The sequence below is a fragment of the Drosophila tropicalis genome, unplaced genomic scaffold, assembly GCF_018151085.1.
Source record: "Drosophila tropicalis isolate 14030-0801.00 unplaced genomic scaffold, ASM1815108v1 contig_4, whole genome shotgun sequence".
Classification (NCBI taxonomy): Eukaryota; Metazoa; Arthropoda; class Insecta; order Diptera; family Drosophilidae; genus Drosophila; species Drosophila tropicalis.
Window position 1 is genome coordinate 2,089,535 of NW_027172862.1, and position 16,722 is coordinate 2,106,256.

General features: G+C 34.4%; 1 protein-coding gene and 2 long non-coding RNA genes across 7 annotated transcripts in view; 1 reads left to right on the plus strand and 2 right to left on the minus strand.

Moving 5' to 3' along the window:
- Positions 1–4,118: 4,118 nt before the first annotated feature.
- Trf2 (TATA box binding protein-related factor 2) lies at positions 4,119–10,741 on the minus strand. Its single transcript, XM_068285325.1, is given in 8 exon segments — positions 4,119–5,436; positions 5,709–7,254; positions 7,323–7,575; positions 7,650–8,232; positions 8,234–8,981; positions 9,055–9,558; positions 9,946–10,094; positions 10,168–10,741. Coding segments are annotated over 4 exon segments (2,196 nt in total). The 5' UTR covers positions 8,617–8,981; positions 9,055–9,558; positions 9,946–10,094; positions 10,168–10,741; the 3' UTR covers positions 4,119–5,436; positions 5,709–6,277.
- Positions 10,742–11,007: 266 nt separating this feature from the next.
- The window catches only part of LOC137573390 (uncharacterized), a 57,917-nt gene continuing 52,202 nt past the window's right edge, over positions 11,008–16,722 (minus strand). For all 5 annotated transcript variants that reach the window (XR_011031867.1, XR_011031865.1, XR_011031868.1 and 2 more), the window contains exon 4: positions 11,008–11,564. This is a non-coding gene — a long non-coding RNA (uncharacterized lncRNA). The remainder of the gene's footprint in view (positions 11,565–16,722) is intronic.
- Positions 11,799–12,937, plus strand: LOC137573343 (uncharacterized). Its single transcript, XR_011031851.1, has 2 exons — positions 11,799–12,054; positions 12,113–12,937. It is a non-coding gene; the product is annotated as an uncharacterized lncRNA (long non-coding RNA).

Here is a 16,722-nt window from a genome sequence, read left to right on the forward strand (position 1 = left end):
ATTTAAAGATAAACAACAATTTAAGTGATTTGCTTTATGTAATTTGATTTTTATTCAAACAATTTTTGCTTTCATTCATTTGGTTGTAGTTTGTTGTTTTGTTTTGTTTTTTTAATTAAATTGTGGTTTGTTGTTGGATGTTTGTTGTTTGTTGAATTTGAATTTCCTCAATTGAAAATATCCAAACTAGAGGCTTAAGTTTCAACAAATTAGTTAAATGAGTTCACATTATGTATCATATAAATGTATATCATGTAGATTTAATTGTTTCAAATACATATACATTTGTATGTGTTTTTTTTTTTTTTTTTTTTGTTAGTATGTGTTGTTGGCTGTATTGCAAATCAAAAACTGAGACACATTTGTTTAGTTGTTAGCTTTTTAGGTTGCCATTGTTTTTTCTTCGTTTCATTCATATTTGCTTCGGTTTTTTTTATTGTTGATCGAACAAATGTTTAACTAACTTTTAGTTGTTGTTTTTGTTGCTGTTCTTAGTTGACTTATAACTAATTGTGTTTGGGGGGGAAGGAGGAGGAGTGGGTGTAAGGGATTGAAGTAAGGTGTCGGTTTTTGGAGTAGGCGGCTCTTTTTTTTTTTTTTTTGGCAAAAGAAAAAAACAAACAAAAATCGAAAGATAACAAAATGATACAAACTAAACGCATTATCTTGCTCTTTTATGTTTTATATAAGTATGTATGTATGTGTGTATATATGTATATATATATAGATTTTTCCTTTTTTTTCATTTTGTTTTTATTTACCCATTTAGTTGTAATTGATTCACTATTAGGCTCTTATACTTAATGCATTACATAGTAGTACTTAAATAATTTTTAGTTACAAATTTTGTGGTTTGCTTTCGTTTTTTAATTTTAAACTTTTGTGTGTTTTCATATTTTTCATATTTTGTTGTCCAATGGCCCACGATGGTAGCACATTTTGGTAAGGTAATTTCATCTTGCTTTTCGTATTTATTGCAGGCCTTTTAGGTGCTGGCTCTCTTCTTCCTATTCCCTTCTCTCTTTCTCTCCTCTCTCTCTCTCTCTCTCTCTCTCTCTCTCTCTCTCTCTCTCTCTCTCTCTCTCTCTCTCTCTCTCTCTCTCTCTCTCTCTCTCTTTCTAGTGAGAATCGTTGGATCCTTGTGATCCTCTAGGAGTCGATCTCCTTTGTGGAACAAATGAACAATTTTCATTGCTTGGCTTAAGTGCTAATAAATAAATCTGTATGTAATAATATGCATGTGTGTGTATGTATTGTTTGTGTGTGTATTAGTTAGTATCATTATTATAGTTTTCATATATATATATACATACATCTATATATATATATGAGTATGTATATATTTAATTGTTGGTATAATGCAGTCTTTACGGCAAAACAAAAAACAAAATTATGCTATTTGATTTTCTTTCTTTCATTATTTTTTTCCATTTCATTTTCTCGATTTTGTTTTGTTTTTTTTTTTTATCATTTTTTGTTGCTTTCGTTTAATAATTAATAAAAAAAAATATATTTATATACTATATTTCATTGTGTGTATGTATGTATGTATGTGTGTGTTTTATGTATAAATATTCAGTTGTTGTCAATTTTGTTGTTGTTTGTTTGTTTGTTTTTAAAGTTTATTGAAACCAAATACACATTTATTTAGGCATTTTGCATTTGTTTTGTTTGCTGTTGAGAAACAAATGAACTCAATCCAAATAGATCGTTACAGATATCTACATATATATTCTATATACATACACATATATAATTTATATGTATTAAGAATTAAGCTTTTTGTTGGGGGGCTTTGGGAGAGGAAAGTTTTCTTAATTAATAATTCATTTATCGCTCGTTTTTAGTATCTTTTTTGTTTTTGTTTTTCTTGAAGGCAGTTCAAAGTGAAGATGACAATTTTTTTTTTTTTTTTTTTTTTTTTTTTTTTGTTTACATGCACTTTAAGTTCAATCTCAACATTGCAAAGTTTTGTTTTTTTAAATTTAGATTTTTATTTTTGTCATAGTTTGGTTTTATTTCAAGGGAGATGACATGGGCAAGGGGCGTGGGGGTATGTATGTAGATTTGTTGTTCTTTAGATTGCTAATTGCATTTTGGCTTACAAATTTATGTAGTATTTTCAACTTAAGATCTAATTATGTATGTTTTTTTTTTTTTTTGTTTTTTTCTTTATCTTTGCCTTCTGTTTCAATTTGCTCATCTCTTTTGATTTTCTTCTCTCTGTTGCTCTCTCTCTATCCAGCTTTCAACAGTTTGTTTCGTTCATTAAACAAATAATTATATTTTCTTTTGTTTCAATTTAGTTTCTTTTTTTCTTTTTTTCACGAATGCGATACAAAAAAAAAAAACAAACACTTTATAGTTGAAATTGTTTCACATTTTTCTCTTGTTCCCTAAAGGCATTTTGCTTTATTATTACTAATATTACTAAACGATTTTACGTTTTACTCTTTGCTTTTTGTTGTCTTATAAATCTAATTTTTGTTTGTTTGTGATTGTTGTGTTAATTTCAACTAAAGAAAAGTAAAATAAAAACTCAACTGATGGATAGACAAGGATTTTGGGTCAATGAATGAAGAAAAACCCTTGCAAATTGTCAAAACGAATCACTTTAGAAACTTAACAAGCTTAAAAATCCAAAAAAAAAACACCTTAAAAGGGATAATCCATAATGTTATCATCTAATAAAACTATCCAATCTTTTCAAAGGACTTAAATTTTGTTTGAATTGATAGAAAAATTTGACAATTTTTTAAACTGAATGAGAATTATTGGTTTTTTTGTTTTGTTTTGTTTTTTGCAAGGGTACAAAATGTTGATACAATAAACAAAATAAAATATAAAAATATATTTAACAAATGCTGATTATGTTTTCATTTTCAAGAATCGCGATATGAACATATGCGTATATATATATATATATATATGAGAGAGAGAGAGAGAAAATAATACATATGCAAGATTTTGTTTTTAGTTTTTACTCTTTAGTTATTTCTCATATGTTTAAGGTCTCAAAGGTGTGATTATGTCAGTGTGTGTGTGTGTGTGTGTGTGTGTGTGTGTGTGTGTGTGTGTGTGTGTGTGTGTGCGTTTGGGTGTATGCGAATTAAAATTTAAAAATCTTTTCGAATGAAGTCAACAAGTCTTGTTTAGTAGTTTACTTTCTTTTTCTACAGTTTCCCTTTTCCATGGTCTATTGAAGTTTGAAATTTGTTGAGAGAGCCTTAAGAATGGAAGACAGAGACTGGGGTAATGGAAGATGATTGGATGGCTGGCTCTATATGGATGGATGACGATTTTTATGTGGTTTATGACTGTGACATAGACAGGACATGGAGCATGGAGCATGCAAAACATGTGATAAAACATAACATTCATAAAAAAAGGTTCTACATTAATGATAAATGGCCAAAAAATAGAGAATAAAGTTTGGTTATACAATTTAGAGATTATATATGTATGTGTGTGTGTGTGTGTTCAAGTTTGATTTCAAATCAGGCAATAATATTTCCGCATGCCAAATGTTGTTAGATTTATTTGGCCCGGTTTATCCATATGGCTAAATGTAGTGTGTATGTGTGTGTGTGTGTGTGTAGATATAGGATGTCTCGTCTATATCGTCTATATGATCGATTGATCGAGTATTTCCTTGCGGTTTTCTTTTTCTTTTTTACATTTTATTCATCTTTGCTTTTGTTGGACAGTTTAAATGAAAATTATTTTTTCTTGTATTGCTTATGATTTGTTTTTTTTTTTTTTTGTTTTTTCATTTTTCTTGCTTGCGGTGAATTTTTGTTTTTTGTTTTCGCATTTGTTTTGTTGTTTAAACTAAATTTACTTTTTGCTTCTATTAATTAATTGCATTTTAACAACACAGGAACAAAGTTTGTAACTCTACTACAATTAAATTTTCTTCTTATATTTCTCATATTTGTTTTGTTTGTTTGCAGAAAAAAAAAATGTTTTTTTCTTAAAATTAAATATTTTTCGCTTTTCTGTTAGTTGTATATATATGTATGTTTGTTTGTTTGTTTGGATGTATGTGTGAATATGCAATGTATAAAGTATATTATTAAATTAAATTTATACATTTTTTTCATAAACGTTAAACTAAATAATGTTGCATAATATTTTTATTATTGGTTTACAAGTGACCAGAAATTTGGTGTCTGTATATATATAGTATATATAGACACATACACATATACATATTTCGAAATATGTATGCTAATATACATTTGTTTCTTTTCTAGTGCAAACTTAAATTAATAATAAAATAATAAAAAAAAAAAACAGGGGCGGGACCTTCTATAGTTTGTTTGTTTTTTATTTTTTTCTTTCTTGTGTATGATGCATTAAAAAAAAAATGAGAGGAGAATATTTATATAGCCAACTGATCCGAGCTCAGTTTGGTAAAGCTATGTTCAATGAATGAAAAGCAAGCAAGCAAGTGTAATCAAAAATAAGACAGAACAAGACAAACTGCATTACTGTGAGCTAAAGTGCACGGCACTGCTTGTAGGCCACTGCTTCATTATTATCAGCTAATCAAACTGCTTTAACTTTACTAAAACAAAGCAGTGTCCAACCTTGCATATACTACTTATACATACTTCTTTTGATGTATCAGCTAATTAGCTATAATCATATGCTGCACCTTGTTTCAATTATAAAATTCAATTTGTAACTTAATTGGTTTAAACATACATATCGTATATACATATATATATACGTATAAATGTGTGTGTGTAATATAACAAATTGTTTAATATGTTGTTCTTACAGTATTCATTAGGCGGTGGTTTTGCTCACATATACATATAAAAAATAAACAAAAAAAAAAAAAAAGGTTTCAAGAAAGTCGAAAAGATAATTGTAATATAATAAGATTAATAATAATAATAATCTATATACTTTAGTGATTATATATAATGAATGCATGATAAGAAACCTCACCATCTATCTCCCTCTGTCTAGCCATTCATTTATTGGGCTCAGGGGAGCTGCTGCGGGAATCGATCTAGTTGCTATAATTCTAACGAAGCTGATGCTAATGCTGGGGGCAGAAGGCAAGTGGTTAAGGAGGGTGAAGGCGAGTGGGGCTTTGAGTTTTAATGACTGATGGCTTTAATGTTGTTTTGTGTTTGTCCTTTTCTTTTCATTTTCATATCTTGTATGTATATGTATATGCCTATATGTATTTAGTAATAATAAAGTCTATATAATGCCAATGGTACATTTTCGCTGGCTCTGTTTGTTGTTGTTTGTTTTGCGTGTCTGTTGCAACGGACAGGTTCATGAATTAAACATAATGTTGCATGTTGCATGTCTGCTGCTGTTTGCTGTTGTTAGTTAGTTGGTACTTTGCTTGTTGGGTGCTGACTTAAAGTACAAATGTTTCGCTTCTTTCATACACTTTGTTTTAAACATAATCTATAAAGAGAACAAAATAGTAAAGAAAGACTTGATTAGTATAATCTAATAATATTTAGTTCAATTTATGATAAAATATTATCTATATATTTATGTATTTCCATCATTGATCAAGACCCAGCTCAAATTGTCAATCAACAGTCAATTATTCCACATAATCTTACATTTTCAAAGAACATTTTTGAATGGTTTCTTGTTGTATTCACAACTTGTGTTGGGTGATTTCGAATTGATCTTTGAAAGATAATGACAAGATTATGGCAGTTTCTTACCTTAAATGTAAATATTTGGCTCTTGGTTTTGTTGTTTGTTTGTTTGTGATTAATAGTTTTTAATAGTTAGAAGATATTTGATTTGGATTGTTTGTTGTTTTTGTTTGTTAGTTTGTTTCTTTGTTGTTGTTGTTGTTTTTCCACCACTTGGCACACCACTGACTACAGACCCTTTCATTCACTGCGATGCAATGATGGGTTGTTGAGGATGACGACTCCTTAGTTTGATTTTAGTGTGTTGCTCCATTTCGTTTAGGTTTCGGTTAAATGCGTTTTTCTTTTCTCTCTGGAATTTATTCGCCGTACGGAACACAAATCAAAAATAGTATATAACACAATGTCAAAACAAAACAAAAGATACACCTACTTTGAGTGTATGCTTGATGTGTGTTTTTAATTGCTGGGTGTGTGTGTGTGTGTGTGTGTGTGTGTATGTCTAATTCCTAAATCATTTGGCATAGGCAACGGTTTGTTTTTTGTTTTGCTTTGTTTTGTTTTGTTGTTTTTTTCGTTTCGTTTCACTCGCGATGAATCAAAATTCATTTAAATGAAATTTCAATGTTTTATCTTCAATAGTGCATCATTTCCATTTCGTCATCTTCTTCGATTAGGTCATCGACATGGAAATCACTTGGCGAGAAACTTTCCAAATGTTGTTGTTGTTGCTGTTGTTGATGCTGTTTATTATTAAACTGAACCACATTGCGTACTCGAGAGCTATTCTGTTGCTTAAGAAGAACATCCATGGGAATTGTAGAGCAGGAGGCGGCGGCAATGGAAGATTTACTATTATTGGAGGTGCTGATGATAGTGCTGCTGTTTATGCTACGCAATGTTCCCATCGCTGATGCTGCTATCGTTGTTGATGGTAGTTTTGTTATTGTTCCCGTCAGCGGCGCTTTAAGTGCCTGCTGTTGCGGCTTTACACCACCGACTACTCCAGCACCACCACCACCGCCACCACCACCAGTTCCTGGAGTGGTATTGCCAAATTTGCGTGCCAAACTGCCGGCATTTGCCGTATCTTGTGATCCTGGATCATTGTAACGCGGTCGTTTATTTTGAAATTTGGTTGCCCAACATTCAGTGGCTCGACGTCGGGCATTGGCACAAATGCTTTCTCCCGTCGATGATGAGGCGGCGACAGACGTTGCTGTTGACGCATTATTTGTACCCGTAAAGGGTACATGACGTCGTTCGTCCTGCGTTTGGTTCATCATCTGACGATATGATTCAAACTGCTTTAAACGCTGCATGTTATTAACCGATGTCGTGGCCAAAATGCTGCCATCGCCGCCAGCAGGAGCTCCTGTCGCTGCATTTGTATGGGCAGCGGTTGTATTCACAAAGATATCATTCTTGCCATCCATTTTAGCCTGGCTGGCAATCATCTCTTCCACTTCACTGGGATCGGCGCTGTTGTTGTTGTATTGCTTTTGCTTTGCCCTCATATGTTGCATCTCCTCGGCTGAACGTTGCTTACGGAACTCATAGGCCAGCGGGTAAATATGCTGTATGGCAGCTTCCACATCATTCACACTAGCGGCTAAAAAAAAGCAAAAATAAAACAATTTTAAACTGAAATCCTTTTGCTAATCATCTCAAGATGCTTACCAGTAACTGTTATACTGCCGGTTGAGAAGATTTTCAGAGTGGCTTTGGGATCACGCATTTTGTATGTAACACCTGGATGCAATTCAGGCTCATAGCTGGCATTTTCACGATGCCTTTCCGAGAAATTGACAATTTTGATGGCCCATGGCATACTGCAGGTACCCAAAACATTTACAATGCGAAAATTCTGAAAACGTGTGGGAAAACCAAGCTTGCCCAGGCACCGGGCATATCGCCGGGCTGCCACTCTAGCCTGTATTGTCAAAGAAAAACCGAAAATGAGAAAACCACAACAACAACAACAAATGAAAGACAATTTGTTCTTACCATTATCTCTGATGTGGCTCCGGTGCAGGTTATACGGCCAGATGACCAAATGGATGCTGTCGTATATGGATGACGCAGTTTCATGGTAACCATACCATTTTCCCGACGATATTCCACATTTGCTCCATGGAGGGCAATCTCCCGCAACTTGAGATGGCAACGCACACTAAACGAGCAGACAACATTATTGATAACTATGTCAAGTTCGGGCTCAGCCTCGGTTTCTTCGGTTGGTTTGGCACCCGCCGTTAGCTCTAATGGAGAACTTTGCAGCTGCTGCGGCTGCTTATCGGATGATAATGGTTCTTCTTTGATCACAGTCCCTGCTTCACCGTCTCCGTTGCCGGTGCTGTTTATCGCTGTTGGCGTTGTTCTTGTTGGCGGCTGCATCTCATTAGTATCTGGATGTTCCATTTTGGTAACCATAAATCGATTACCGCCATTGAGAACAGTCGTTCCTGTCCCCGTTACAGCTACTGCTTGCTTCTCGGCGGCAGTGGCGTTGGAAAATATCATTTGTTTATTGCCATTTGCCAGGACACCGTTGAGTAATTTCACGGGCATGGCTATTGGCATGGGCACAGTGGTACCACCATTCATTGTTGAGACGGGGGGATGGTTTACTAAATTGCGAGAAATAACGCACCGCTGTACCGGTGGCAGAGGCGGCGGCCGTTGTGGTGCTCCCAATTGCAGCGGCAACTCCCGTTGCTGATGCTGTTGTGGTGCTAAAATTGCTAACCATATTTGGTAATGGAACTTTGCCAACCACCGCCGCTGTGCCGCCAGTAACAGCCATTGACTGTCTATTGGCCATAAATGATGAGGCAGACGTCAGATAGACACGTGGAGCATTGGCCAACACCGACGATGAGACGCCGCCGGTTCCGGCTCCCGCATTGGAAGAAGCCGCCTTAAGGCCGCCATTTAAATTGGCCGCTGGTATGCTAACCATATCGTTTTGCATTAGCCCACCGGTTAGGGGGTAGGACTGTGACTGGGATTTACTGCTAGCCGTTGTGTCGTTGTTGTTTTGCTCCAATGGCGGCTCTAATGAATCTTCTTGTTTGTTATCATCCACAAGATACCGATTTATAAAGTCCTGAAACTCAGGGGGTATTAAAGAATCGTCGAAATCAGGATCCAATTCTACTGTATCATTGCTCTCCGATGCCGCAGGACTCACAGAAGAAGAATCGTTAAAGTAAACACCACGACTAAAACGCTGATTAAACGGCGGGACTCCTGTAGCGTTACGTGAATTTGCCGCTTGGCGGGCTTTAAATTGCTCTTCTGCCAATTCCTGAACTTTTGTCTGATGTTCCACGTCAGCTGTATATATATAAGAAATCACATTAGTATATACATCCGTGTGTATGATGGCAATGCAATCTTTATCACCTACCGCGCAGTTGTGCCGCTTGACGGACTTCCTCCTCTGATGTGTAATATATCGCCAATGGGATATCGTTTTTTGTATCCTGATGATCGCTCGTTGGTACTCCGTTTGCTGGCTTCACTTCAGGAAAACCAAGTTTCTCAGCTGAAAAGGATATCGCAATGGCCAAGTTCCTTGGCGGCGTTCGTGGTCTTGGAGGTGGTGTTGGTGGTCTTCCTGGTGGATAAAATATCGCGTTATAGAATTTCACAGGTTTTGCTGCTTCTGCTGCTTTTTTTTTAGCTGCTTCCTCAATTTCCGCAGCTCTTTTCACTGCCTCAGGTCGCGGATATATAATGGCTAATGGCAACTGTGGTCTTTTTACTTCTTCTTTTTCTTTTTCGTTTTCTTTTTCTTTTTCTTTTTTTTTTTCTTTTTCTTCTTCTTCTTCGAGCTGATGTCTTCTGGCTATGATCTTTTGAGCCTTTTTTAATACCTCAACTCTTTTAAGGGGGTCTGGAATGCGCGGAACTGTAAAGTTTTTTTTATAGAAATTAACAAAATAAAAAAAAAAAACGAAAACATAAATTAGGTAACAATTAAAAAAATTGCATCCGAAAAGCCAATTCTCTTCAATACTTTCGGATCAGGTATTTATAGGTAAAATGTATTATTTGAGAACCTTATAAATGATATTCTACTGGAGAATCTATCGCTCGAAACTAAAGGATCATCTTTTTTCATCATAAAAGGAATCTTAAACAATTTCTACAATTACTACTATTAAAAATTAAATCCTACAACAGTTCTCTTAGTTTAGAATCGACAGGAGGTGAATTTTATTTTTTACGCATGCATTTATGTTTGTGTTTTCAAACACTCTTCCAAATGTGTTATACAACTAATAAAGGATCTTACTTTTGAATAAATTATTTTCGGGTTTCGTGCACTTGACGATGATTCGGTTCTTTTGAGTGACTGACTGATTATTATTATCTGCGTTATTATCGGACGACTTTGGCTGACTTTGACTCTGCAGTTCGATGTTGGGCGATATGGGAATCGATCTAAAATGAATAAATAAAAAATTTAAATTAAAATGAAAACGAAAATAAGAAAAATAAAACAAGAAAAACTTACTCGTAACGTGTGATATATCTATTTTCTTTATTCTTTAACACGGCTGCTTGATACTTTTGGAATAATTTCCTTTTTATTGATTCTGCTTCTTTGCCTATTTGGATCTTTTGTTCGTCTAGTTTACTCTTTGGATTTGTTTCAATTTTCTTTGCCTTGACTTGGTCCTCCTGATGCTGATGCTGCTTTGTATTGGGATGGTTAGCGGTGATATGAGACCTATATCGGTTACAATCGCTGACCCTATTCGGTTTTTCATGAATTTTATTATCGTAGCCTCTTGCTATATATGCAGATCGATCGAATATTGTATTTTCCTCAACGACAGGGACAACTTCTTTGATATCGGTACTATGAACATTAACGGTGGGTGGTGTTGTGGTTGCTCCTTGAATAACTTCTTTAATCTCCCTCTCTTCCACTTCCTCCTTCTCCTCTACTTCCTCCTTCTTCTCCTCCTCCTCCTTCTTCTTGGTCGTTGTTTGTTTCTTGCAGCTGTTGTCCTCTATGTCAGTTGTTGTTGTTGCTGTTGCTGTGGCTTTTGTAGTGGTGCTGGGAGCAGGATATTGTTGATTTATCTTTTAGATTCGGTTATAAATTTTATAGTAGTTGGCTTTTGTAGTTTTTGTTGTAATAAGCTTTACTTTTGCGCGTGTGTGTCTGTATGTGTTTTTTGTGTATGTGAGTGTGTGTAGATATATATATTGATAGGTAGGTCGGTTGATAGATATACTCGTAGTTTTGGACCTACTTACAGATCAGCCATTTTTATTTCTTAAATTCTTTTTTTGTTTATTACTTTCTGCACATTAAATATTTTAGCTTCGCTTTCGTATTTCTTGATTTTTGCTCTTGACGCTGCTTTCTTTTAGCTTCTCTTTTGTTGCTTGCTCTCTTTCTATTCTTCAGTTCTTCTTCGTCTTCGTCTTCTTCTTCTTCTGCGATTTCTTGCGTATTCTTATTCTTCTTCTAAACTAAATACTAGAGTTTGCTTCTTTTGTTGTTGTTGTTGTTGTTGTTGTTCTTGTTGTATATAAGGCTAAAAGTGATTCTTGTTAAGTGTTGTTGGTTTTTGTTTTTTTTTTTATTCTTTGTTATTTTTTCTTTTTGGCGACAAAATAAAAAAATAAACAAAAATCAAACCAAATACTTTGCTCTTTAAATTTTGTGTGCTTTTTTTTTTTTTTGCTATTTGTTTATAAATTTCTTGTTTATTTTACTTGTGTTTCTTTTTTTTGCTTTTCTTTTTCTTTTATTATGATTTTTTTTTTTTTAAATTATTTTGGTTTATATTATTATTTTAGCGGTCTAGTCTTCCGTCTCTTTTCTCCTTAATTAATAAGCTTTTGTAGTTATAATTTTTGTTTGTTTGTTTGTTGTTGTTGTTCCTTTTTAGCAGTCTGCAAAAATACGAAGAGTTTAGAAAAACAGCTGATTAACATTAGAATCGAACAGAAAAATAAAAATTTAATTGAAGAAACAAATTATGTTAACCATAATATTAACAGCATTCCATTCAATGGCAATCAATGTGACAAAGTCATTCGGCTAATTACAATGAGTCCAACAACTGTTAAGGTAAATAATCGATTACAATCATCGAAATGGGAAAAACAGTCAGCGACCACATACAATTATCGCATCATCCCGTCCTCGTGGTCGTCGTCCATTCATCGATCGACCAAAAAAAAAAACAACGTACCGAATCGATTTTGTGACTCTTTTTTTCTCGACACACAAAACAATTTGAGAATAAGAATTTATGACTAATTCTAGATTGTTCTAGAAGAATCAAAATATCAAATTATTTGAGACTGTATAGAGGCAAAAGGAACCTCACAACAACATGAGTCAGTCTGAGGATTGACCAACCATAGGAATTATACATATGTATGTATGTATTTAAAGCCCTTTAGACGAACTTTTTCTACCTTTTTTTTTTATTTAGTTTCTTTTTAGTTTCCCGGCAACATCTAAATTTCGATAGGCATTAGGCGATCTTTAGTCTCCCATGAATTGTCATAGAACATGGGAAAAGAATATGTATGGATGTGTGTGGATATATAATTTTTGTTTTTTGTGGATGGCAACGAATTGTATCTATTTATTTGTGGGTGACCCTCATTTGGCAACTTTGTATATCCTGCCTGGCGGCGCACACGGCAAACGTATTACAACATTTTGGGTCAAGGACACAATTGTGAAAAAAGTGGAACACTGTCAATTGAGCACAACGTCGACGTCGCCGTTAACGTTGTCGACATCGATGGCAGCAGCAGCAAGCGGTAGCTTCTAAAACAAATTGCAACAACATAGCAGAGCGCAGCACGGCAAACAGCAACGACAACGACAGCGACGGCCTCGCTTGCTCTTATATACACACATACAAAGCATACGCACAGGCATTCTCTCTTTTGCTCTCACTCTCTCTGTTGCTCTCCCTAACTCTGATGCAGCTGATCTGCATGCTGCAGCTTGTTCTATTTTCGGCACAATGTGCAAATGAAAAATTGTTATTCTAAATTAGCAAATTGCCATAAATTAGAAGAGTAACACATAGACACAGACACACATACATATGTATGTACATATTTATGCATATTTGCATACTTGGACGTACAGTGATAACCTAATTTATGAAATTTATTGAATATACATACATACATACATACATATGTGTATCTCTTTCACTGCATTTTGAAAACCGTATTTTTTTGTTTTTCTTTGTGATTCCAATTAATTTTTATTACAGTTTCTCACTTAAATTTTCCCATTTTATTATTTTGTTATTTGCTTAATTTGCATTATCTTTTGGATAAGAGGGGCTTCGAGTTGTCTCACCGGATGTTATGTACTCGATGTGATTTATGATGAATCATTTATGTATGTAAGTACAGAAGAAAGAAAAAAAAATAAGCGGCAGTTTACCACTGGACTGCACTTGCAGGCGGTTGGAACAAGTGAAAGTGAAACAGTGATATGTGTGGCGAGGGCGTGGGACAAGCAGTGGTGGACGGAGAATCTGACCTAAAACGTAAAACTCTCGGGTCCAAACTTTTCCAAAGATTGTGCGTAGTTGAATTAAATATATTTACATATATGCATATATATAGATACATAGTATGTACATTTACATATGTATGTACATACATTTGTAGCTTTACTATATGATATGGACACGACGCTCGCTTGACCTCTTGGACAAGTCTGAAATGATTTTCTTTGTTCACATTTTATTTCTTGTTCTATTTTTAAAAAGATAGCTTATTGCTAGTTAGTATTTTTGTTTGCTATGTATGTATGTATGTACATATATGTACGTACATATGTATGTAGTATATATTGATGCTTCGTTTATATGAGTCCCGCCACGGTTTTTGGCGCCTTCTCCTTAGTACGACTCGACGGGAGTTAGCCCCAAAATAACTTTTGATTTTGTAATATATTGTTTTGAAATCATATTTTTAAAGTCCATAAGTAATCTTTTTTAAGAATCTCGTAAGGTTGACTTGTGACTCCGAGAATGCATTCTAAATTATAGCGAATTCTTTTCATTTATCTACGCTATTTTCAATACATTTCCTGATATTGTATGTACATATGTATGTGTACCGACCTATGTACGGTTTTTGTTGTTTTTTGTTTTCTAGTACAATTTTGCACGCTAATTTATATGCAACTACAACATGCGTCTATAAAACCGTATATGGATGTACAAATGATGTATGTATGTACATGGTAAAGGCGTGCGTACCTGTGTGACGTAGATATTGACTGACGATCGTATACGTCTATATGTACATATGTAAATAGGAAGCAATAAACTGATCAAATAATGCATAAACGTACTTAATTTACTACGTCCTATTGTTTGAATTTTAATCGAGGAAAACGCAAAAACATTTATTAAAATCGAACGTATTCAACAAAAAGTAGCAACAAAAGTTGTTTTTCTGCGCATTTTCCATGCAAACTTAAAAATGAAATTGAAATTGTTGGCCATTTTGTAAAATTTTACGCAAAGGCGTAAAAAACGAACCCTAAGGCCCCTAGATACAAATGTATTTGTATTCGTTGTGGCCAAAATACAATATATTGGGGAATTCAGTTCATTAACCCAAAAAACAAAAACCAAAAAAAAAAAACACACGAAGAGAACGAAAAGAATGAAAAAGAGAGTCCAATGCACAGAAATGTGTGAACAAGCCCACACATATAACATATATCGGCATATACTTATTTGTATATATATGTATTAGCAGATTCTCCTGTGCACCTTGCACAGTCATTTAAATATATATACACACACATATGATAAAAACAAAAGGCATTATACTAATATTAATAACAAATAACGCAACAGCTAAAAAAGGCAAAAATCACACAACAACAAAATGAGAGCGCAAATGAACTACAAAATTCAGGTTCAAGGCCAATTGACAATTGTTTGCTAGCCGTTCACGTACTCAAAAATATGAATTTATGTACTCTATATACATACATATGTATGTATGACACAGATACATATTACTAATCGGCATGACAAAATCCACAGAAGTGTGTGTGCCTTGTAAAATTTGTGGTCTTTTGACGATCGATCGGTCAGGTGTTTAGCGCAAACTTTTTTCTATCGTAACATCGAAACGTCTGATCAATGAACTCTAAAGTGTTATCCAACACTATATTGAACGGCAAAAAAAGTCGTTTTCATTACAACACCTGAAGAGGTGCTGAAAATGGACGTAAGGTCATTGTCTTTAGCATTCAATTAAAAGTTATCTCGATATTAAGAAAGATTTGAGAGATCTATTCAGACAGATTGTATATCCTTTATGTCAAGCGCCCAAAGAAGTGAGAGTGTGATATAAGTTTTTAAAGCAGTTTCGCTGATTCTTTGTTGTTCAATGAATAAGTGGTTCTGAGAGAGTGTTGTGTTGTCACACAACTTACGTATATGTACATGCATGTATGTATGTATGTATGTATGTGTCAATGTATAGAAGGAAGGTGGTAATGTTAGCCCGTTGGAAACAAGAAACCTTACACAATATTCTATCGTGTTTGGTTTTGACAGGAATAAAATAAATTTGGATGTTAAGAATAGACGGGGAGAGTAAGAGGGCGGACGATCCGGTTTCGTTTTCAACATACCACGAACTAGATATGTATGTTATATTAGTATGCGTGCATGCGTGTGTGTGTATATGTATCACTTCCGTTCCATTTACAACAAACACAAAGAAGAACAATATCATCAGCTCCCTATTTTTTTTTTTGTTATTGTTATTTTCATTTTTGTTCTATGCAGCAAGGGATATTTGGAATAGGGAAGGGACAGAAAAAGAGAGAGAGAGAGAGAGAGAGAAAGACAGTATGTGTGCATGCATGTTAAAAACTGCATAGCGTTATTTAAAAGCAAATAACAATGCAATATTGCTATCTCATTCCCTATGTGTTCGTTTGTGTAAGTGTAGATATGTATGTAGATATGTAAGTATGTATGTGTATGTATATGTATGTAAATTGTAGAAAACTGCAAGTTTCTTAATTATCATCCGTCGGAAATATGTATAAGCTGGTCAGAGAGCCTATCACTATGAGACACTTATGCATTAAACTCAATCCCCCGTAACTGTAGCCCCATGATTCACGAGGAATTTCATCATTTGACGTCATAGTTTTACTGATAGGAATGCATGGAAATGAAATGAAGCACACTCACACACATGCTCTCATCAACAGGTGCGTTGGGGTTATGTTAAATGTGAACAGTGCTAAATTTTCAACTCCCCTTTCAACAAGAGCCGTTGCTTCTTCTTTGGTAGATGGAAAAGTCAATCAATTTCTAATAAGTATGTATGCACATACATACATATGTATGTACATATACTCTCCTAAACACATCACACAATAAACATTTGCCTGAAAGTGGCTTTAAAGGTAAATTTTTAAAATTTTGAAAATCGTGTGTTGATATAAAATACCTGTGTGCTTGTTGCCTAATAAAATATATAACAAATATATCGATTTATTGTAGCAAATACTGCCTACGCATTTCCATTCAATATTTGGGGGGATAACAGTTGTTAACGTCAGAGTTAACATCTGTAAAATGCCATCTCCAAGTTGTTAACGTCAGAGAGCTTACATCTGTGATGCCATCTTCATTTAAAGACAGCATCTGCAAGTTATGCATTTGACTCATGTCAGGGGTGAATCATAAAAAGGACTCATTTAGGTCTCTGATCTCATCATCGTCATCATCAAACTCAATAATTTCAATTTCAAAGTCACGATGCAGTTTTGTTATTGCACATAAAAGCCGAATAGCACAAAACTACAAACAAAAAAAAGATAAGTGCAAGAAATACAGGTTTATGTTTTAAATACATACATAGATGCAGAAAAGCGTGCGAGAGAGAGAGAGGGATAGAGGCAAAAAGCTACATACATAGCTAGTCGACCCGGCATCGGCTTACAAATACGCACACAATTAAAGAAAGAGAGAGAGAGATCGGCGAGTGGTCGTGGAGAGAGACCCCAACCAAATAACATGAG